At 39.0% G+C, this 21,708-nt stretch overlaps 2 protein-coding genes across 2 annotated transcripts; one reads left to right on the top strand and one right to left on the bottom strand.

The window, feature by feature from the left end:
* Positions 1-318: 318 nt before the first annotated feature.
* Positions 319-8,185, bottom strand: mlf2 (myeloid leukemia factor 2). The gene is made up of 9 exons (XM_017724452.2): positions 8,005-8,185; positions 7,169-7,244; positions 6,947-7,055; positions 6,411-6,452; positions 6,220-6,273; positions 4,648-4,776; positions 1,982-2,141; positions 1,134-1,329; positions 319-862 (listed from the first exon to the last, which is right to left on the bottom strand). The coding sequence occupies exons 2-9, from the start codon at positions 7,210-7,212 to the stop codon at positions 859-861; spliced, it is 738 nt and encodes a 245-aa protein (XP_017579941.1). The 5' UTR covers positions 7,213-7,244; positions 8,005-8,185; the 3' UTR covers positions 319-858.
* A 602-nt stretch (positions 8,186-8,787) lies between these two features.
* On the top strand, positions 8,788-21,673 carry cdc42l (cell division cycle 42, like). Its single transcript, XM_017724454.2, has 6 exons — positions 8,788-8,846; positions 10,491-10,595; positions 13,004-13,076; positions 13,183-13,292; positions 16,540-16,737; positions 19,780-21,673. Exons 2-6 carry the CDS (start codon positions 10,491-10,493, stop codon positions 19,867-19,869), a joined length of 576 nt encoding a protein of 191 aa, XP_017579943.1. The 5' UTR covers positions 8,788-8,846; the 3' UTR covers positions 19,870-21,673.
* Positions 21,674-21,708: the final 35 nt, after the last annotated feature.

The raw sequence follows: 21,708 nt of genomic DNA on the forward strand, positions 1-21,708 counted from the left end.
TTTTAAAGAGAACTCGTCTTCTAAGGATGCAAATGAATTGTCTACTATTGTCACTGAACCTTCTTTTTAAGGCTACATGTGTAACATTAATATACAGAGATGTTTAACGTGGTGTGAATAAACCTTCTGCAAATTTTGATTTTGAAATAATTATTTCAGATTTACAGGGCGATTTGCAGCAGCACACAAACACCATATTTTAGAATGTTTTCTCCTGACTTAGTAATGCTACTTGTTTCCATTTTAACAAAAAAGTTATAGTGCAACTTCATTAATAAAAGCAGCTAACCAAGTTTTTAAACATTAAAGATGAGACACTTAACTAACAAGATTTTATTATTTGTTAATAAGGTTAATTAGTCAACATTGTACAATTCAACCCACATATTACCATGGTGTCAACAACACAAACATTTAGGAACTTTACTGTGAGTGCACGCGTGTGTGTGTATGTGTGTGTGTGTGTGTGGGGTGTGCTGTAGTGTATTATTACATATTTTAATATTTAAGTGTTGGAAGCATGGGAATGAACTTCGATTCACTTTAAGATTGTGTGTGTAGAATGTCACAGGGGACTGAGGAGTTGAACCACTGATGCATACTACGCTTACAGGTAATATATATTGAAGGCTGGTGTGTATGCTTTGGGAATTGAGCCCTGGCATGAAGCTAACACATGAAAGTTTCAATTCTGTACATCACTGCAGCAGTTAAGCTTTTTTAACTTGCACATACACACTTCATGCCAGGATGCAGGTCAACGTGTGGCTCATACAGGATATCAGTCCAGTCCAGTTCAGTTCTCCAAAACACTCCTTCACAGCGTCAGGTAGATCATGGTCCTACTGCTCAGCTCCTTCACCTGTAAATCAGAACCAATAAATTAACCAGCGCTGATATAACAAACTCAGTTCATTCAGTTAATGACTGAATGAATACAAGAATAGAAAGAGGGTCAGTCTGAGAAAGAAAAATAAATTATATTTATGAATAAATCATAAAGATATTAGCTTGGTGTAAATTTCTACACACTGTTCTATCTACTAGACAAAAAAAATAGAATGATATATAAAACAGAGATAAATTAAAAATAATAAATTAATTAAAATACATAAGCAGAAATTACGCCTCACCAGTCGTAACGAGGACGAGGGGGGTGTCGGGGCGACTCGTGACGGGGTGCTGGGGAGGAGGAGTTTGGGGGTGCGGTCAAAGCCAGCTGCCCTGCTCCCATCCTGCGGTCCCGCCCATAATCCAGCCCACGGATATTAGGAGGCGCATACCGTCCCACCCCCCTCCTCCATTCCTCATCAAATGCAGCTGCGTCACCTGAGAGAGGGAGACAGAGACACGTTATCCCTAAACAAATTACTTTCTTGCACTCTGGGCTGATAAATGCATCCAAGCAAAGTTTGTCAATTCATACTGCAACAGGAAAAGAAAAAGTAAAATCACAAACAACTGGCCGTTCGAACAGCAGATTCGTGCTGTCTTCAAACGCTGTCTGAAGATACTTCTCTTTGTGAAGCATTTAAATGGTTTATTCAAGCACATACTGAAATGTCCTTTACTGCTTTTATGCAGTGTCTTAATTTTGTACTCTGTGTATTTGTGTATTTCTTTCTAGGTATCAGTGCTGACTTCTGTTTCTGGCAGTGTCTTAACTCAATTATATTTAGATTCTAACCTATCTGTACTAGCTAGAATTCATTTGAGTGGACAACAAAACACTTCGGTAAGTCGCTCAGCATAAGAGCATCAGCTAAATGTCACAAATGTAAATGTAAAATGGAAACGTGATATGCTTTTTAGAAGAAGTAAAAGAGGATCTTATCTAGTCATATCGTAGAAGCAGCAAAAGTGTAAATGGAATCCAAAGCATATTTACATATGATCTGGCCAGGAAACGTGTTAAGCCTCAGTGATAACGCACCTGCAGCATTGCACTGCTGTAAGGAATAAAGGCTACATTTGCACTCACTCTCCTCCAGGTTGATGAAATCCTGTCTGTCCTCCCGATCTCCCGTGCGGCGGTTTCTGGAGCGTTCTATCACATGGGCTCTGTCACCGATGTGGTGGCCAATGGACATCCGCTCCATACCACTCTCACTGTCACGGAGAGACTGACGCGTCTCCCTGATCTACACACAGTACAAGTAGTCATAAAGGATGTACATGTGTGACAGAATCACCTTTAAAAGCACTGTTTTAAAAGGTGTGCGTATGTATGTCCATAATGCATCTTGTTTTTGTGTGTATTCACCAGGAAGGATGAGGCCGGTCAGGATTTATGGCTTAAGCCTGCTATACACTCTGCGATTACTGCATGCCATCTTGTGTGAGATGATGTAAATAAAAAATTGGCTAAACTGTGTCAGACTGTGCAAATTCAGTTATGCTGCATATCAGATTGTACAATAAAGGTTTTCTGGTGGTAGATTCACATTACAAGACAACGATGACATTTTGCATATGCTTTCTTTTGCCAAAAAAAGGAAGTCATACAAGCAAATAAAACCCTTGGAATAGCAGTGGCATCATACTTTGTGGCGGGGGGCTACAAGGAATACTGGAGGAAAAGGGCTACATGGAACACATGGAATACTGGGGGAAAGGGCTACATGGAATACTCATTCTCCAAATTGAGTTGCAGTAGGCTGCTATGTGGTAGCTAGATTCACTATTTCACTGCACATCACTCTATATGTGAGCTGAGGGCTGTACCACTTATATGAAAAGTTTTTAGCTTAATTTATCATCTTTCTCTCCCTCTCTTACATGTACGTGTCATTTCATGATGCTCCTTATTGGTTGTTTTTAGATGCATGTCGTAGTAGTAGTTATATTGCAAAATTTTGGACTAAAATTTCTGACACTGCCAGAAATCTCTGGTTATCTTTGGTCGTAGAGGCAGTAAACCAGCTGCCACAGAGCATGTTACAATGAATGTTCAATGCCCACCAATTTTAACTCATAATCAAAGAATTCTTTCACGATTTGTGACAGCATTATTGTGACTATTTTCACAGAGTGGGCATTTAACCAAATTTTATTTTCAATGATCAATTTTCAATTCTGATCCCGCCTTCCGACAACTACGAAAGCAAGATCATAAAGATAAAACAATTATTGTGCTGCATTCCGTTTCGCACTGATGCTCATGTTTTGTCCTGCGTTACCTATCCAGTGCACCCCTGTTCTTTACAGCAGTGTGCTTTTGCCCCTTACTAAAAGCCCAAACTCACTCTCAGCAAGGCTGTGGCATGTTTATTTCAGCCCGAGCCAAGATGATGGAAAAAGAGCTTTCGGTCAACAGGAAAAAAACTAATTCAGCTGTTTGCACACACTTGGTTTCATGGAGTAAGACGAGAAACAAATACCATACAAGATTGTCACATGGTAGCAACACCAGAGTGGGTAATCAGTAGAGTTGGAAGAGTTCCTGTTGGGCCAGTAGCGTTTTGGGCTGGTTACTGTGAGCTAATGAATAAACTGACGTATAAAACACAACAAGACAAACTATTTATCCAAGTGTATATCTGTAGTAAACTAGAGCTTAAGTCCTGGTTAGCTGAATGTAATTTGTACAGTGAATAGAGATTAGAAAACGCTGAAGCTTCTTATTTCCTGTTCTACCTTAAATGATGTAGACTTACATTCAAATGCTTGTTTGGATGCTAGCATGTAGCTGCCGTGCTACTTAGAGGCAGAGATTCTTACAGTTTTCACAATTTTCATAAGGAAATTACATGAGGATGGACAGCAGTGGCAAGAACTATGAGTACGAGCAGGAGGGCAGCGAGAAATGTTGACAGGACCACAATTTCAGTTTCTTAGCTATTGGTAGCATTATTGGTAGCATACTGCATTTTTACAAAAAAATTTTCATTTACACAAAAGTTTTCATTTTAGCACCATGTTGCCACCTTGTTTATGTCAGCATAGCATATAAATAGAAAATGAGATTAGAGTAAGAAAAGAAGATGTTATGCTACACAAAGGCAATGAAGCACAAGACAAACAGCATTTTGTTTAATCATCTGAAAATCAATCTGTTAAAACCATTTTTAAAGGATAAAAAAATGCATGATGCATCATTAGTGAGTCATCATGTTAAATAACTGTAACCTCATTGTGATCTTTGGATACTGACCAAAACAACTGTGATTATGATTGTTACCATAATCAAGCAGCCCTAGTGTAAACCAGACTTTACCCAGCTAACCTCAAGCTTAGTTTAATCTAAAACCTTGGATTTCTGCCTCACAATGTTGGATCACTTTTCACTAGGCCTTCCATGGCAAAACAGGTCTTTGACGAATCAGGCCAGACATCTAACTAATCAGAGTCAACCTTCTGATGGAGGAGGACCCCACTGGGCATTTTGCATTGCTTGTCCTTTCTTTGTGATGTCTGTGAAACAACATGAAATCAAGGTTTTGTAAAGCAGAAATTTAGTCAAAAAACCTGTCTAAGTTGAACGTGCTTTGTGAGACAGATCCCAGGGCTGGTGAATGTGTATAAGAATGTGTATATGTTCGGGTATGTGTTTGTGAGTATGCTTGTTGTGCCACATATCTCCAGGAGTGGAGTTTTATTTATGTTGAATGTTTATTTATGCACATGTGTGTAGGTGTTGTGTCTCACCCCTCCAGGAGCGGTGCGCACTTCACTGGTCTGCTGGAAGACTTTGGGTGCTCCAGAATCAGTGGAGGAGTAGGAGATAACTGTGGAGGAGGAGTAGGTCTGACAGCTCGGAGTACCAGACATCCTGTCCTGGTGGAGCCAAGAGCATCACATAATAACTCAGGCAGATAGAAGCACATGCATAATCATGCACAAGGAAGCATATGAACACAGACACAGCATAGTTAAGGATAATAGTGACAACGGGATTAACCAGCCCATCTATAAAAAAATTGCAAAGACAAAACTGTGTGCGCTCCCCTCCACTTTATTAGAAACCCCTGCCTTGTAGCGACAACCTCTGGGTGTTCAGTTAGAGCCTCTAACTTTAATCTGTTGATGCACAATTTGATGAGGCCTACATCAATGTTCCATTTCTGATCACAAAGCCACTCTTGGTTAGGTATTTTTGGGTGGTGGTCCACTCTCAACCTAGCTGGAACACTGATTTGTGTAAAAACTCCAGCAACATCACTGTATCTGTGTGTTTACAGGGACATCAATAACACAATCATTTTCAGACTTTGGCAATTATTTGATTACTCAAGTGGTTATGAAAACAGCACACTCAGATTATTCAGATTAGATTAAGGCCCTTGCTGCATTTCTAAACATCCATTAAGAGACCTACATTTTAGCTCAGTCATCAGATTTTTCAGCGAATGTATACACTTACTCCGATTTCTTTTGTTTTTCTCAGTCTGTGCAACAAAACATTTTTGAAGCAACACCGAAACCTACTACATGTTTGATAAAATGAAGAATATACACATTATTTATCTTCTAGATTATGTATATATTCATATTTTACAGTACAGTGACTAATAAAAACCACTGCATGAAGCTTGAGCTTTACTTTACATTTACATCACATCTTATTCTGTGAGTTTAAGGGTTGGTTGCTAAGCAGAGAGCTGATTACTGCCCTACTCATGCAGATGCAGAGTTGTCCCATTATCTGATTACCCCAGTGCATGTAAATGCGCTGAATGAATTACTGATAAAATCAGGGTTTTTTTGCAGTTACCAGATTATTAAGCGCATGTAAACACACTCTGTGACCCACCACCCAAATAATATCATGGTGGTCCTGTGGTCAGAAACTGTCCAATGCTCAGTAGATTAGAGGATGACTGACAAAATATGCAACAGACGGGCAACAGTCACTAATTGTACACCTATATAGTGGACCTACAAGGTATGTGGACCTCAAAGTTGGAGTTTCTAATGAAGTGAAGAGTGAGAGTACACATACAGTTAAGAGAGAAAGACTGGACTAGTAGTAAATGGGATACAGTCCAACTCTCAGTCATCCCACCAGTTTGAGAAATCCACAGCACAACCAGACAATAAGCCATTCAAAACTCTTTCATGCATAAAATGTCTAGTACCTCCACACAGCTGATTGGTGTTTTGGGAACATTTATACAATTTTAGTGCATGTTAAAGAGTAGAAAATAAGCTTTCCTTGGCCTCTGGGATTTCATGGTGCATCTGCTTCACTGATCACTAATGAGCTGTGGCAACACTCACCATGTTCTCCATCATCTCACTCATCATCCCAAACATGTCCATGAAGCCCCCGCCCTGCAACACAGGAGCAGCACTCATCAAACCCCTACACCTCCAAACTCAGAGTATATGCTTTTCACTTTGACTGAAAAACAGATTTGTGGATACTTAACTGGTACAGTTAAAATGAAAGAAAAATAACATGAGCATACCATTCCCATCATGCCGAAGGGAGTCAAGGCTCCAGCCTGTGGCTACAAAAAGAGAAAACAGAGAGAGGGAAAGTCAGGTCTTCTCTAAATGATTAAAGACCTACATGGTCCAAGAAATACATCCATTTCATTTAAGTGGCGTGAAGAGTACAGCGTAGCTAATGGTTGCCATTCTTTCGCACATGAAAAGTTTAAACTCAGACTGAGCAATATTAATGCCATCACAACAAGATACTGAATGAACATCAATTTCTTTGGATCATTTTTTGCTTTCAAGTATCACAATATTATATTGTTGGCATACTGTCCACCTCTGCTTCAAACCACTGTTGTGTAACAATCTGTACAGATTACACACATAAAGCACTTTACATGTGTGTGCAATTGAGTTTGACTACAACATATACATAAAATATAAAACTATATATATAAATAAAAAGCCTTGCATTTTCTAAACACCAAAGAGTGTAAAACATTGCCTGTATTCTCCGTCTCAGGCCGAAACAAACAGACAGTTTTCTGACAAGTATGCCTACCTGCAGGTGTGTTCTTGGAGACTGGATCTGAGGGTTAAGGGGAAAAGGCTCAAAGCCAAAGGGGCCAAACAAGCTCCTCATCTGGTGTCTGTGTGCTGCAAATGGATCCCTGAGAAGACAAAGCCACCAAACTCCCTTTATGACTCAGGTTAACAGAGATGCAACAACTTTTCTTACAAAAATTATGACTGAGAATAAGAAAGAGCTGAAAGCTATACTCACATCATATATGGACTGTCATCAACATCATCCAAATAGCGGAACATTGCGTTGCTTTTGAATTTGCGCAATTATTTAACTAAAATAAATAGATACTTAAGTTAACTGATAGGTTTTTTTACGTAACTAATTAATATTTCTAATGCAACTACGTATTTAATGCAAATATTTAGTGCAAATCGTAGTACTTAAGTGTGTGTTTGATGCAACAAAGTAACAGTTTAATGTAACCCGAGTAAGTAAAGCAAAAACAAAAAATTCAGCGCAACGACGTCAGTTTGGAGCAACAGTTCATGAAATAGCGACTTAATGTAATCAAGAAGCTGCGTCTTGCATTTAAGTCGCACAGTAACAGAACAGCAACTGGGTCATTGCAGTTTGATCACACAAATGAGCTCTGATCGATACAAACAGTATGAGTAATCGAAACGTTTACTAGATATCCCTGTCACGCCTTCTCAGTCTTTGATAAAGCCTCTACAGTTGCGGATGAAGAGGCAGAGAGCGTTGAAGTGAGCTGGGTCAGTAGGTCTGAACATTTAGCGCGACTCTGGCTGAACACGGAGCTGGCTAGTTCGCTAAAGCTAACGCTATTGCTAACAAACAGCTACAAGGTTGGCATCACCTGCATTATAAGCGTCAGCCCACAGCAGTTAGCTTAGCTCGGCCGTGCCTCGCTTAGCAGAGCAGATTTCCTACAGCGCTCTGGCGAGACGGACCTGGCTAGTTCACCTAGCTAACTAGCTTTGTTCCCAAGTGTGATTTTAAAAACGACAAAGACGCACAAGCACGTCAAACTACGACGTCTGCAGCCTGGCTATCAGCAGCTATTAACTTACATTTATCCACGCAGTATGAGCACTAAGACACGCCTACAGAGGACACATTTTACAACATAAAGCCGAGTAAGGCGGAATAACAACGCCGAGGAATCGAGAATAAAACTCCAAAACACAAAAACAGAAGGCCGCAGAGCAGAACAGCAGGCTGTGAATCAGACACCCGAAACCAGCTGCGAGCGCACAATGAAAAGTCCCGCAGTACATTTACATCCAGCACTGGCAACGATTTATAACACAACATAAACAGAATAGCAAATGCTACATTCCCCTTACTATAAAATACATACATATATTTACACACTATGACATAATTTATAGATGTAATTTTTGTATTTAAATTTTAGCAACTGATCACACAGACTATACTGGTCAACACTGTTGTCAGGAGATTCTTATTTTAAATGTCACTGCTCATTTTCACTCCTAATAGAAATGTTTTAACATTCTTAACAAAAAAAGAATTGATCATGCAACATCCAGAGTAAATATCTCAATTTCTCAGAGTTGCTGAGCGCAGGTATTTCTACTGTTTTTTTTTTTAGAAGACTTTTATTATGAAAAGCAGCCCATTATAGTATGACTCTCTTCCTAGTTCACCTCATATCGCTGCAATTTTCTGAGATTTACAGGGTTATAATATTCCCTCTCATTGTTTTATATTAAGTTGAATCGATTTAAATCTCAGGTATTTTATGTATTTTGTCCAATTTATTTTGCTAGGGTGGCCTTTTTTTTTTATCTGCAGTGATGTGCAATGTGCTCACAGCGCCCCCTGCTGGATGGGCGCGAAACTGAAGCCGAATCCGGACGTAACCAACGCCTAGTAGCGCAGAGGAGCAGTGAGTGTTTTACTTTTGATATATGTGTTTATAAATTGTTATTTATGTCAGTAACTTTAGATTCATATGAGTTTTTTTTGCACTGTCGCTGATTGTGGGCTTTCATTATTTTGTAGTTTTGCTTTAGTGGCTCATTCAGCGCTGGCTAACGTTAGCCAACGTCTTGTGCCCAACTATGAGTTGGTTTGATCAGTTTAAAAGAACTTTAAAATATATATTTATTCATTTTAGGGGGAGTTTTCGTTTGTCTTGTGCCATTTACAATCATCTCTGTTTTGAAAAAAGTTATTGACACACCGCAGACACTTCAGAGTTGGTGTGAAAACTGAAGGTTGTGGTGTAAACAGTACAGCAGAGAGACTAGTGAGGATGATGAAGGTGGTGGTGGTGGTGGTCCATCACTCCATATCCACAACTCTGAGCTCAGTAAACTGGACCTGTTTGAGGAGTTACTCAGACCTGACCCGATTGAACTGTCCCGGTGGGGCCTTTACTTTGGGAGGAAGTGACTGCTGCTGAAGAAGGAGTGAAACTGATTCATTGAAGGAGTGTAAAGGCGCGCCGCCACCACCAGCCCCCCACCTCTCTCTCTTTCTCTCCTCTGATTTGCCTTATCCCATCCTGCCGCTCTGTTTCTGTTTCTCTCTCTCTCTCTGTTACTTTTTTTCTGTCTCTCTTCATCTTTCATTCACGCACTCTCATTCTTTGTCTTTTTATCATTATTCTGTTTCTCTCTCCATCTCTCTCACTCTTTTTGTTCTTTTTGCTTTTCTCTCTTTGTTTCTCACTGTGCATCTCTCTCTTGCTCACTCTTTTTTTTTTGTTTCTCTTCCCCTTTTCACGTCTTCTTTGTTTTTTCTCAATATCTCTCTTTCCTTCCCTCCCCCTGTCTCCCTCTCCATCTGCCTGCCCCCTCTCTATTTCACTCTTCTCTTTCTCTCACAGTCTCTCCTGTCTTTCTACCTTTTTCTCTTTTTCTTTCTCCTTATGTTTCTGCTTTTCTTTGTCTTCCTGTTTCTCTTTCTGTTTCTTTCTGTCAGTCTTCATCTCTACTTCTTTTTTCTCTGTGTTCTGTTCACATAAATGTTATAAGGTTCATTATCACTAAAGCAATCGTGTATACATAAGTAGGGGAAAGAAGTGGAAACAAAAATAGAAACAGAATTATAGGAAGTAAGGTATTTGCAACAGTCAACAACAAAAATATTATCAGTTGTAAGTTGTCTTTTCTTACTGTTTGTCATTTAGATTGACCTTAGACTTTGGCTAGAAGCTAAATCTCTGCCTGAATGGCCAGTTTTTCTCTTTCAGCACTCAATCAGTGATTTTGATTTATATACGTGAGCATTTTCATGTAAATGACAAATTTTTATTTACAGTATGCTTAGACACACTAAGTGTTGTGTCCAGGCAGGAAATCTGTCTGCAGCAGCCAGTTTCAGTGACTAGGTTGTGGTCACTGAACCTGTACATCATCAAATTTTTCCACTGTGTTTTGCTGTGACTTGTCAGACCTGTGGACAGTCTGGCTGAATGTTTGGGCCGAGTAACAAATTATTATTAGATAATTAGTTAAAAATGATTGGCGAAGTAGAAAGTTATGGATGAAGAAAATGCTTTTTTTCTTTCCTCCTGCCCCTGTAGATGCAGACAATAAAATGTGTGGTGGTTGGGGATGGAGCTGTTGGGAAAACCTGCCTCCTCATCTCCTACACGACCAACAAATTTCCTTCAGAATATGTTCCCACGGTAAGAGACGAGCTGAAAGGCTTTGAGAGGCTCTTATTCGTGCTCTGTCTTATTTAATATTCAAAATAATATTTACTATATCGGGTCATAAAATGCATCATGATGAATTTATAATGGCTCAGTAAAACAGGGCTGTACGATGTGGATATAATGCAATGTTTGATAGAGGTGTTTGATATCTAATGCAATAATGGAAACATTGAGTTGTTATTATAATAGTGTGCCTGTGACTGGATATGCCACAAGGACAGACTTTCTTGCTGTGTAAACATAAGTCTAACTATTAATTGATGAAATACCAATGGCTTCTTATAAAAAGCTGTTAGCTCATAACTGCAAGGACATTTTTGTGCATTGTAAGGCTGAACAAGGACATACAGTATCTCTCTCTCGCTCTCGCTCTCTCTATATAATGTGTGTGTATATACAGTCATGGCTGAAAGTGTTGGCACCCCGAAATTTGTTTTTCCCAGAAAATTTTTGCAATTACAAATGTTTATTTCCATTGTGTGTATTGGAACAACACAAAAAAGCAGAGGAAAAAGGCAAATTTGACATAAATTCACACAAAACTCCAAAAATGGGCTGGACAAAATTATTGGCACCTTTTCAAAATTGTGGGTAAAAAAAAAAAGTGTGGGCTTTGTTTCAAGCATGTGATGCTCGTTTAAACTGACCTGTGGCAGGTAACAGGTGTAGGCAATATAAAAATCACACCTGAAACCAGATAAAAAGGAGAGAAGTTGACTCAATCTTTGCGTTGTGTGTCTGTGTGTGCCACACTAAGCATGGAGAACAGAAAGAAACGAGAACTGTCTGAGGACTTGAGAACCAAAATTGTGGAAAAGTATCAACAATCTCAAGGTTACAAGTCCACCTCCAGAGATCTTGATGTTCCCTTGTCCACGGTGCACAACATAATCAAGAAGTTTACAACCCATGGCACTGTAGCTAATCTCCCTGGACGTGGACGAAAGAAAAAATTGAAGAAAGGTTGCAACGCAGGATAGTCTGGATGGTGGATAAGCAGCCCCAATTAAGTTCCAAAGAATTCAAGCTGTCCTGCAGGCTCAGGGTGCATCAGTGTCACCGCGAACTATCGGTAGACTTTGAATGAAATGAAACGCTATGGCAGGAGACCCAGGAGGACCCCACTGCTGATACAGAGGCATAAAAAAGCTAGACTGCAGTTTGCCAAAATGTACATGAGTAAGCCAAAATCCTTCTGGGAAATCATTTACTCTTTACCGAAAAAGGGAGTGAAGCCTAAAAATACAGGCACACAGTACCTGCAGTCAAATATGGTGGAGGTTCAAAGATGTTTTGGGGTTAATTTGCTGCCTTGATTGTGTGCAAGGCATCATGAAATCTGAAGATTACCAAAGGATTTTGGGTTGCATTGTAGGGCCCAGTGTCATAAAGCTGGGTTTGCGTCCTAGGTCATGGGTCTTGTAGCAGGACAATGACCCCAAACATACTTCAGAAAGCACCTAGAAATGGATGGAAACGAAGCATTGGAGAGTTCTGAAGTAGCCAGCAATGAATCCGGATCAAAATCCTATTTAACACCTGTGGAGAGATCTTAAAATTGCTTTTGGGAGAAGGCACCCTTCAAATATGAGAGACCTGGAGCAGTTTGCAAAAGAAGAGTGGTTCAAAATTCCAGTTGAGAGGTGTAAGAAGCTTGTTGATGGTTATAGGAAGAGATTGATTTCAGTTATTTTTTCCAAAGGGTGTGCAACCAAATGTTAAGCTGAGGGTGCCAATAATTTTGTCCGGCCCATTTTTGGAGTTTTGCGTGAAATTATATCAGTTTTGGCTTTTTTTCCTCTGTTTTGTGTGTTGTTCCAATACACACAAAGGAAATAAACATGTGTATAACAACGTGTAAGTGCAATAATTTTCTGGGAGAAATAATTCATTTTCTGGAAAATTTCAGGGGTGCCAACACTTTTGGCCATGACTGTATAATAATTATGCATGATTTTTTTTTTCAGTATAGGCCTGCACAGAATGAGTAAGTTTATATATAGCTACTTAAAAAGTGCCTTATGATGATGCAGGTTTGTTGTGATTTCAGCCATCACTGCTTCATAAGTTTAGTCCATATAATCTGTGTATTTGACGCACAACACTGAGAGTGAGAGTAGTGATCAGGTTTGAAGTATTTTTACAACTTAGAAGTTCTAGGTAGAGTAGTTTTTGAGCTGAAGCATGAGATTTACATTCATAACAATACTCTTAGTACAAGTTTTTTTAAAATATATATATATATATATATATAAATAGTTCTTAACATTCAGGCACTCTTTGGTTATTTAGGGTTATTCAGAAAAGTCCTGAACTGGATGACTGCCTTTAAAATAATGTGAAAATCCAATATTTATTTGTTTCTTTTTGTTTGTCAGGTGTTTGATAATTATGCAGTCACTGTTATGATTGGAGGTGAACCCTACACACTGGGTCTTTTCGACACAGCAGGTAAGTCAGCTCATGTAACACAGAGTTTTTGTGCAGTGCTTTCTGCCTCTCTGGTGATGAACTCTAAGGCTGTAAATATAAGCAGTTTTCTGCGTGTCTCTTTAAGGTCAGGAAGATTATGACAGACTGCGGCCACTCAGCTACCCTCAGACAGATGTTTTCCTTGTCTGCTTCTCTGTTGTCTCGCCCTCCTCTTTCGAAAACGTCAAAGAGAAGGTTAGTTCTTTCCCCATGTACTTTTTGTCCTTTTTCTTTCCATATGCTGGCAAAAATGCCACTGTAGCTGCAGGGGCTGTTGGTAAAGTCGGTCTGGGTTTGGCCCTTTCATCTTTGGTAATTCAATTGATACTATTTTAGACAAAAATCTCATGTTTATTTCAGTGCAGCTGTCCAGCATCACCTGTTTTACCTGGTTCACCGAAGTGGGGCAAAAGTTTAGAGTGAATAACATATGTACTGCTCAAAGGTTTGAGTGTTTTGTAATTGTGTAACTGACCTTCTAAAATATTGAATTGCAGTTAATAACTAAAAGGTTGATTGAAGGAAATTATGGATGTCTGCAGAATCTGAAACCCATTATTTCTCATTGAAATTCGACTCAAATTAGTGTAGAGTAAGGTGCCCAGATGTTCTTGTATTTCAGTTTTTATTTTAGGTGTCCAGAGATGTTTGAAAATTTTGTGCAGCATAAATTTTCACCAGTAATAGTAAGTTAACTTTCATTTGAACAGATAACTAATATCACTGTATGTTGATCAGAATTAGTTGGAGAGTGTAACTGTAAAAGTTAAGCTAGTAATGCAAACTACTGTAGTACAGCTAACTAGCCAGCCAAGCTTACTGTGAACTTACTGTAACATGAGTCTCTGTTGTCTTATCAACCTCCGTCAGTGATTTACCATCACAAAAATTCCAGAGTCTTCCAGAAATATTTCTGTTGTGTTGTGACTGGCTTTGCAGCATTTCTGAAGTTGCATGTGTTTTCTGTATTTGCAGTGCATTTATGAAATTCAGGTGTAATAATGTTGATAAAGCCAGGAAATAATTTAAGTTCACAGCACATTTTAACTGTACTATGTATAGGGTTTTGTCAGCCACCGTGTAAAACACGTTTATATTAATTTAATGAAGGCCTTCACAAAGACCTCACATTTTAATAGTTTACTATTGATATGTCCAAGCAGTAGCTTGGTCATACAGTCAGTATCTGATAACGTGTATAAACAATATGTGTGTACATCATCTCCCCGTGGGGAAAAATATCACATTTAACTGGATATAAAATAATGAAAGTCATATAAAGTCTATTAAATGTAGTCACACTGTATGCCCCCACTATCCTCCCATCACCCCTCTGCCCCAAAATGGACCGTTGAATATCTGGTTGTGGGCACAAATTGAAACGTAAATAGATTTAAATACTTAAATGCATTCACTATTTTTTTTGTATTAAATACAGTGCTGTGAAAAATCATTTGCCACTTTATTTATTCTATCTTTGCTAATTTGCCACATGTAAACATTTCAGAATACCCCAAAGACAAAATGGGTAAAAACAAAATACTACTTTTAATTGATCATTGCATTTATTGAAGATAAAGGTATTTAATAAAACCTTTATCACCCACGAACAAAAGTAATTGCCTCCTAAACCTAATAACTGGTTGTTCCACTCCTGGCAGTAACAACTGCAGTGGGACATTTGTGATAACTTGCAATGGATCTTTTACATTGCTTTGGATGACTTTTTGGCCCACTCCTCTTTGCAGAATTGTATTAATTCAGCTATTAGAGGATTTTTGAGCATGAACTTCCCGTTTTAAGGTCTTACTACAACAGATTTAAGTTAGAACTCAGCCACTCCAAAACCTTTCATAGGTGGACTGTCTTGTGTGCTTCAGATCAGTGCCCTACTGCATAACACAATTGCTTAAAGTTTAGGTCAAAAACTGATGGAAGTGCATTCTCCTTCAGGTTTTTTTGATAGAGGGCAGAATTCATGGTTCCATCAGTTATAACAAGTCGTCCAGGTCCTACAGAAATAAAGCAGCCTCAGACCATTACACTACCCTTGCCATGTTTGACTGTTGGCATTATGTTGTTATGGTGAAATGTGGTGTTAGCTTTACACCAGATGTAATGAGACCCATGTCTTCCTAAAGAAAAAGTTTCACCTTTGACTCATCAGCCCACAGAATATTATCCGATAAGTCTTGGGGGTCATCCAGTTGTTTTTTGGTAAATGTGCGAAAAGCTTTTATGTTCTTTTTGTGACCTCCTGGATTAATCATTGATGCGCTTTTAGTGAAAGTTTTCGTAAGCCAGCCACTCCAAGGAAGGTTCACTTGCTCCAAGTTTTCCCCATTTGTGGATAATGGCTCTCGCTGTGGTCCCAGAGCGTTAGAAATGGCTTTGTAACCCTTTCCAGACTGGTGGATTTCAGTGACTTTGTTTCACATCACAAAGGGCCAGAAATCATCATTTAAAAACAGTGTTTTGTGTTTACTTGAATTATCTTTGTCTAATATCAAATGATCTGAAACTTTCAAAAATGAAGTAAATTAGGAAGGGGAAATACTTTCTCACAGCACTGTGTGTCTTGTAAGTTTGACAACTTTGAAAAGATTTTTTTCTTGACCAAAATGTCCCAACACTCTTTTTCTGGGTTTCTCTACACTGTAGCTCAATTCCAGACACCAGACTTCCTGTGTGAACAGGAAACATTTGAATCTGTACCACAAATATAGTGCTGTGGTATTTCCCGCTTCTCATCAGTGTTGCAGCATAAACAGAGACACCAAAATCTTTAAACATCAATTGCAGTTGACAAAAGTACAAAAGAATGTGTGTCACTAGAGCAGACAACAATGGACCAAACTAAATACTAGCTGTAACTGAACATGAATAAAGTGAGCAACATTAACTTATTAGGCCTACTAATGCCAAAAAGACCATGACCATGACTGTGCTTTCCTTTTTTATGGTTTGATTTTCTTATCAGCTAATTTTTTTTTCTAAAGTGCCTTCATTACTCAGCTAATCCAAGCTTGTTGCTTAGGGCTGACAAAGTTAATTAGTTCTCAATGATATATATTTTTTTATTAATAAAAGAAAAGCATGCTTTAGTGCTCTGTAATGTTCTTGTAATGCATCATGCACATAATCCTGCAGACACAGCTCTTGCAGACACTGCAGGAAGCACTGGGGCTGATGTGGCTTGTTATTTTGTTGCACCATGAAAGAAGTAAAAGGATGTGTTGCACAAACAGAACTTTGACTGATGGTAGCGCTGTGACGAGGCAGAGTGAGAGGAAACCTTGGTGCTCCTAGTGGTTCAATTAATTGATAATGGATAAATGATAGTAAATTAATTGACTATACTAATAATCATTAGCTGCAGCCGTGCTCTTTGAAAGTAAGTTAATGAGAGTTGATCAAGGTTTCCCTGTTTTTTCCCCCCCAGTGGGTGCCAGAGATTTCCCATCACTGTCCTCGTACTCCATTCCTGCTGGTGGGCACCCAGGTGGATCTGAGAGATGACAGTAATACAGTGGAGAAACTAGCCAAGAACAAACAGCGTCCTATTTCGCTCGAGAGCGGCGACAAGCTGGCCAGAGACCTCAGAGCTGTCAAATATGTGGAGTGCTCTGCTCTCACCCAGGTAAAGGCTGTACTTTAAGCACGACACAGATATCTCATCACTCATTTCTGTGTCACACTGCGAGTTCTAACCAAAACCAACCCTTTTATTTGACACATGACCAAACGTGCGGACACCTTACATCCTATTCCAAAACAGTGGGCAATAATGTGGAGTTTGACACTGCTGTGCAACTATAACAGCCTTTACTTGTCTCAGAAGGCTTTCCACAAGATGTTGGAACATGTATGTAGGAATTTGTGCCCAGTCAGTCAAAAGAGCATTTGTGAGGTCTGATGTGAGATGAGAGAGCCTGGCTCACAATCAGTTTTCAGGTTCATCCCAAAGGTGTTCAGTGGGGTTGAGGTCAGGGGTCTGTGCAGGCCACTGGAGTTCTTCCCCACCAAATTCATCAAACCTCTTTATTGTCGCTTTGTGCATAGGGGTGCAGTTATGCTGGAACAAGAAATGGCATTCTCCAAATTGTGGCCAAAAGTGTCAAAATGTCTAAAATGAGTTTTAATGTTATAGCGTTAACATTACCCTTCACTGGAAGTACAAACCCTGAAAATAGTCTGGGGCTGTTTATCCCTCCACTGAAGTTTTCAATTGCCACTGTGCATTTTGGTAGGTAGCGTTCTCCTGGTATGCGCTAAACCTAGATTCATCCATCAGAATGCCAGAGCATTCATGCACGATGCATCCCTCCAAAGAACACGTTTAGACTGCTCCAGAATCCATCAGAAACTTGTGATTTTTACGTGCTGCACACTTCAGCACTTGAGCGCCCCACTTTGTGAAATTCCGTGGTCTGCTGCTTCGTAGCTGGGCTTACAGTTGACCATGGAAGATCTAACAATGCAGAGATTTCACAAAATGATATGTGGCAAAGGTCCTATGTGCCATATTTAAAGTAACTGACTTCTTCAGTATGACCCATTCTATTGCTACTGTTTGTCTGTGGAGATTGCATGGCTATGTGCTTGATTTTTATACACCTGTTTGCCATGAGTGTGTCTGAAACATTTGAACTCAATAATAAGGAGGGGTGTCCACATGCACATTGGCCATTTGGTGTACATCCTCTTAGAAGGCACTGGCCTAAGTCATTGGCTTCTTGCAGTGTAGTGCATTGTTGTTTTTATAGTGTTCTTTAATTCAAGAATATGTTGCACAAAATAAAAATCCTATTTCATTGATGTACATGAACATGGACCAGCACAGAATCTGTAACAGTCCTGTGTTGCAATTTATCCAGTCTGATGTATTTACTTAAATGGCTTATCTGAAGGCACCTCATATCATGTCAGAAAATGAATAATTTCACACATTTGTGGAGGTTTTTAATTTTAGAACCACAAGCAACAAACCATGTTATCACTTCACTACTCAGTTCATGTTTAACAAACAATTAACAGAGAACTGTGTATCTGTCTCCCCATTTCAAGTTTAAAATGGTCTCATCTGTTCAGAGGGTGCCAAAAAGTGGAAATATAAAGTGGCAGCGTCACTGCAAAGCAAAATGATAAATTTTATGTTAAATAAAAATAGCCTTTATTAGCTTCTATTTAAATTTTTTTTATTTATTTCATTTGTTTTACCTTACAAAAATATTTACACTTTAGACTTTATTCTTGCAAAAAGAAAACGATTAGTTGCCTGGACTAACTGTTCATGGTTAAGCGTTTAAAAAATGGCTTTGCTGCCATCCACTTCTGTTAGTTAGTAAGCCTTGTAAGCAGGTACCTTTGATGTAACTCGGTCTTTGCAGATTTTTGATGGATTTTCCTGCTTCATGAGTTAAAGAATCTAAAATATGAATTATGTATGAAACTTAAAGGATGAGAAGAGAACTTGTGTTTTGTGTTAACTAGTGGACACTGGCTGTGTTTACATGCAAAGATTTTTGCCAATCCGATTGAATGCAATCAGATTACAGACTCAGACTGAGGTGTTTATTCTCACTCTGCTCAACAGTCTGATGAAAATCCTGCTCGCAAAAAGTGAGCCGATGCAAAATGACGCGCATGCGTGGAGCAGCCCTGAGAGTAAACGTTACCATGACAGCGAACATCACGTGAGGTCCAGTCGGCGCGCTTGTGTCTTTAATGGCTTTAAACTGATGTCAGACTCAGAAAAACGGCCTTCACATGCACTTATAGAGGAACACGTCGTGCTCTGAGACACATACGCTGGCCGTCCGTCCCGCCGCCGTCTTTTAAAGCTCAGAGTATGAACCTCGTCTCCTCTGCAGAATCAGCTTCTGCTCCGCCATGTTGAACGGTATGAACCTTTCGCTATGACGCGCCGCGCATGCGCAGAATATACTTACACGATCCGACTGGACTGTAATCGGATTCAGGCGTTTACACGGATATTATTCTTCTATTTAACGGATTATTTAGAGGTTTACCCACCTCGTTCAATCGGATAGAAATTGTATTCCGAATGGCCTCAATCGGATTAGTCTATTCCGATTGAGGTGTTTACATGGACGTGTTCTATTCCGATTGAGCTATTAGTCGGATTAGTAAGGGATTATAAGGCTGCATGTAAACGTGGCTAATGACTTACATTAGCTGAGTCAACCTATTTCAGAAAACTGACTGTCAGTTAGTGCTGGCAGAAGTATGTCACCATCAAATTACTTGCATGGAACAAGTAGAAAAGAAATGATGAGTTCTGAATATTTCTTTTCCTATTCATATTCACTGGAACAGGATTCAGCCAATAATTGTGCATGTCTTCTCAGAACTTGTTGCCTCTGTGCAAATATGGAAATGGATGCAGTCCCGTTGATACATTTATCAGTAATGTAATCTGGTAGGAGGAAAATGGATTTTGCAAGGGGCTAAAGCAGGCGGTGTTTTCCTAACATCTGGTAGTGATTAAAACTGTGGTTATGAAGGGATGTTTGGGGTCACCCAATTCCCAGTGAAACTTCATTTATTACCACACTTAACACCTGATTATGGTTTGAATATTTTTTGTTGGTAAGAGGTGCTTGCGATATTTAACTTTGCATTTCTTTTTTTTCTCTCTGTCACTCATGCTCTCTCTCAGAGAGGACTGAAGAATGTGTTTGACGAGGCCATACTGGCAGCACTGGAGCCTCCAGAGACCAAACCGAAGAAGCGCTGTACTCTGCTGTAGAGGATGACAGGGGTTGAGGGACCCACACCTCAGAGAAAGAGAGGGAGAGGGAACAGCACAGTAAGGGATTATGGGATGGGAGGGTTTACCTATGAGACTTAAAAAGTTTAGTTAAAAATGGGAACAGCAAAGAAAATGAAAATGTGAAAAAGAGTGGGAGATGGGCAAAACAGTGTTTTAGAAATTAAAAAACAAAATTGCACAGTGCCTTCAAAATCTTACACAATGTCAAAGAAAAACTTGAATCAGCAGCTCTTCTGATCCAAGCTAGGAAATAAATGCTTGTGAAAAATGGGAGCACTTTAAGTGGGACTGTATATTGTATATCTGAATCTCCTTCAGCTGCAGACTGGCAGCTCATCACTGAGCAACAAAACAGGCTTTCGGTTCTCATTCTGCAAGACTTGACAAAGCCAAACATTGGCTAGAATAAATGTTTCGCATTTGCCCTTGAAAAAATATAAATGCTTTTTAATTATCTTAAGTTGACCAGTACTGTGCTCTTTGTCTTACAGTCTTAAATCTGTAAGAAAAACATTCCAAAAAGTGAAAGATGCCTCTTACCCTTATTTAGATGGCCACTAAAGAGATTTCTATTAGGCAGTTACTCTTGTTGTTTAATTGTGGTCAGCCAGAGTTTGCTTAAGACTTACACACACTTACTCTTTCCATAAAATATTTACATCATTTTGTGTAATTTTAAGAGCTTTTGTCCAGAGGTGCAAAGAGGATCTTATTATTGAAAGAAAACCTGTAGATCCTCCACCTGGATTCTTACTTCGCTTGTGGAGCTCTGGATGTTGTTCCCCTGCAGGTTGTATAAAGAACTGCATTTTTACAAAAATATTGTTTTTAAAGCCACATTCAGGAGCTGTATATCTTCAAAGCAGTGTACAGCTGACCCAGGATCAGCTATAATTATATCAACAATATGTAATAGTAAGTGTTGGTGCTGATTGAAAGCCACCATTCATGCAGTCAGCAGGGTGCAGAAGCTTGTGACTGGGGCTTTTATGCTGTACTGTATTGAAGAAATGTTCCAGCATTTTTCATTCTAATCTCTATTTAACAGATATGTTATCAATTACCAGGGATAATAATGTTGACTTATTTTACTGTACAGAAAACCCACCGACTCAAATTTCACTTCTTGTAAAAGCCACAGTCGGCACACAGCAGTGTTAGTTTACCACTATGTTGGTAAACTATTACCACAGGATCTTCCCTTCGGAAAACTAGTCACATGTCTAAAAGATGGATTATACATATTTACAGCTTAATTTACAAATGGCTTTGAAGAATTCATGAACGTATTCTGTAAAAATGTGCTTTGCATAAACGGGTAGTGACGAAACACAGCAACTGCCCGTTGGGTTTTATTAAATGTGTTTCAAGTCAACAGGTTTTCAGTCCTTTTCTTTTAAATACAGATAAATATGTTGTCGTCCCTGGAAAGCAGTGATATGCTACATATTTAGCAGATAGTGACTAGATTGAAAGATGCTGGAATATTCCTTTAAAAGTCTTCATTTCTTTTTGGGGTTAATACATTTAGTAGTAATGTGCTTTGAAACTTGAGTTGTTTTTGTTGTGTTTTTTTTATTTTTTGTTTGTTTTTTTTGTTTCACTTTTGATAGATATATTTTGTGATTTACTGCTAATGTAACAGTTTGAAATGTGCTGTTTTGAATAACCATTTTACCAACAAAATATAGAGGTCTCCAATATGGCCTTTTCTTAGTCCAGCTCTGTGGTGTTTTAATTTCACTATATTTGTAATAAAAGTGGTGCATCTGACACAAAAGCTGAGATTTTTATTCTAATTATGAACATCTAATC

This window comes from Pygocentrus nattereri, chromosome 3, assembly GCF_015220715.1.
Source record: "Pygocentrus nattereri isolate fPygNat1 chromosome 3, fPygNat1.pri, whole genome shotgun sequence".
Lineage (NCBI taxonomy): Eukaryota > Metazoa > Chordata > Actinopteri > Characiformes > Serrasalmidae > Pygocentrus > Pygocentrus nattereri.

Bases quoted from the DNA above. Each gene is read 5' to 3' on its own strand.
- cdc42l (XM_017724454.2), top strand. From the start codon at position 10,491: ATGCAGACAATAAAATGTGTGGTGGTTGGGGATGGAGCTGTTGGGAAA. The intron at 13,077-13,182 runs GTAAGTCAGCTC...TGTCTCTTTAAG, and splicing joins GGGTCTTTTCGACACAGCAG to GTCAGGAAGATTATGACAGA. The intron at 13,293-16,539 runs GTTAGTTCTTTC...TTTCCCCCCCAG, and splicing joins TCGAAAACGTCAAAGAGAAG to TGGGTGCCAGAGATTTCCCA.
- mlf2 (XM_017724452.2), bottom strand. From the start codon at position 7,212: ATGTTCCGCTATTTGGATGATGTTGATGACAGTCCATATATGAT. The intron at 6,453-6,946 runs GTAGGCATACTT...CTCTTTTTGTAG, and splicing joins CTCCAAGAACACACCTGCAG to CCACAGGCTGGAGCCTTGAC. The intron at 4,777-6,219 runs GTGAGTGTTGCC...TGGCTCCACCAG, and splicing joins GTGAGATGATGGAGAACATG to GACAGGATGTCTGGTACTCC.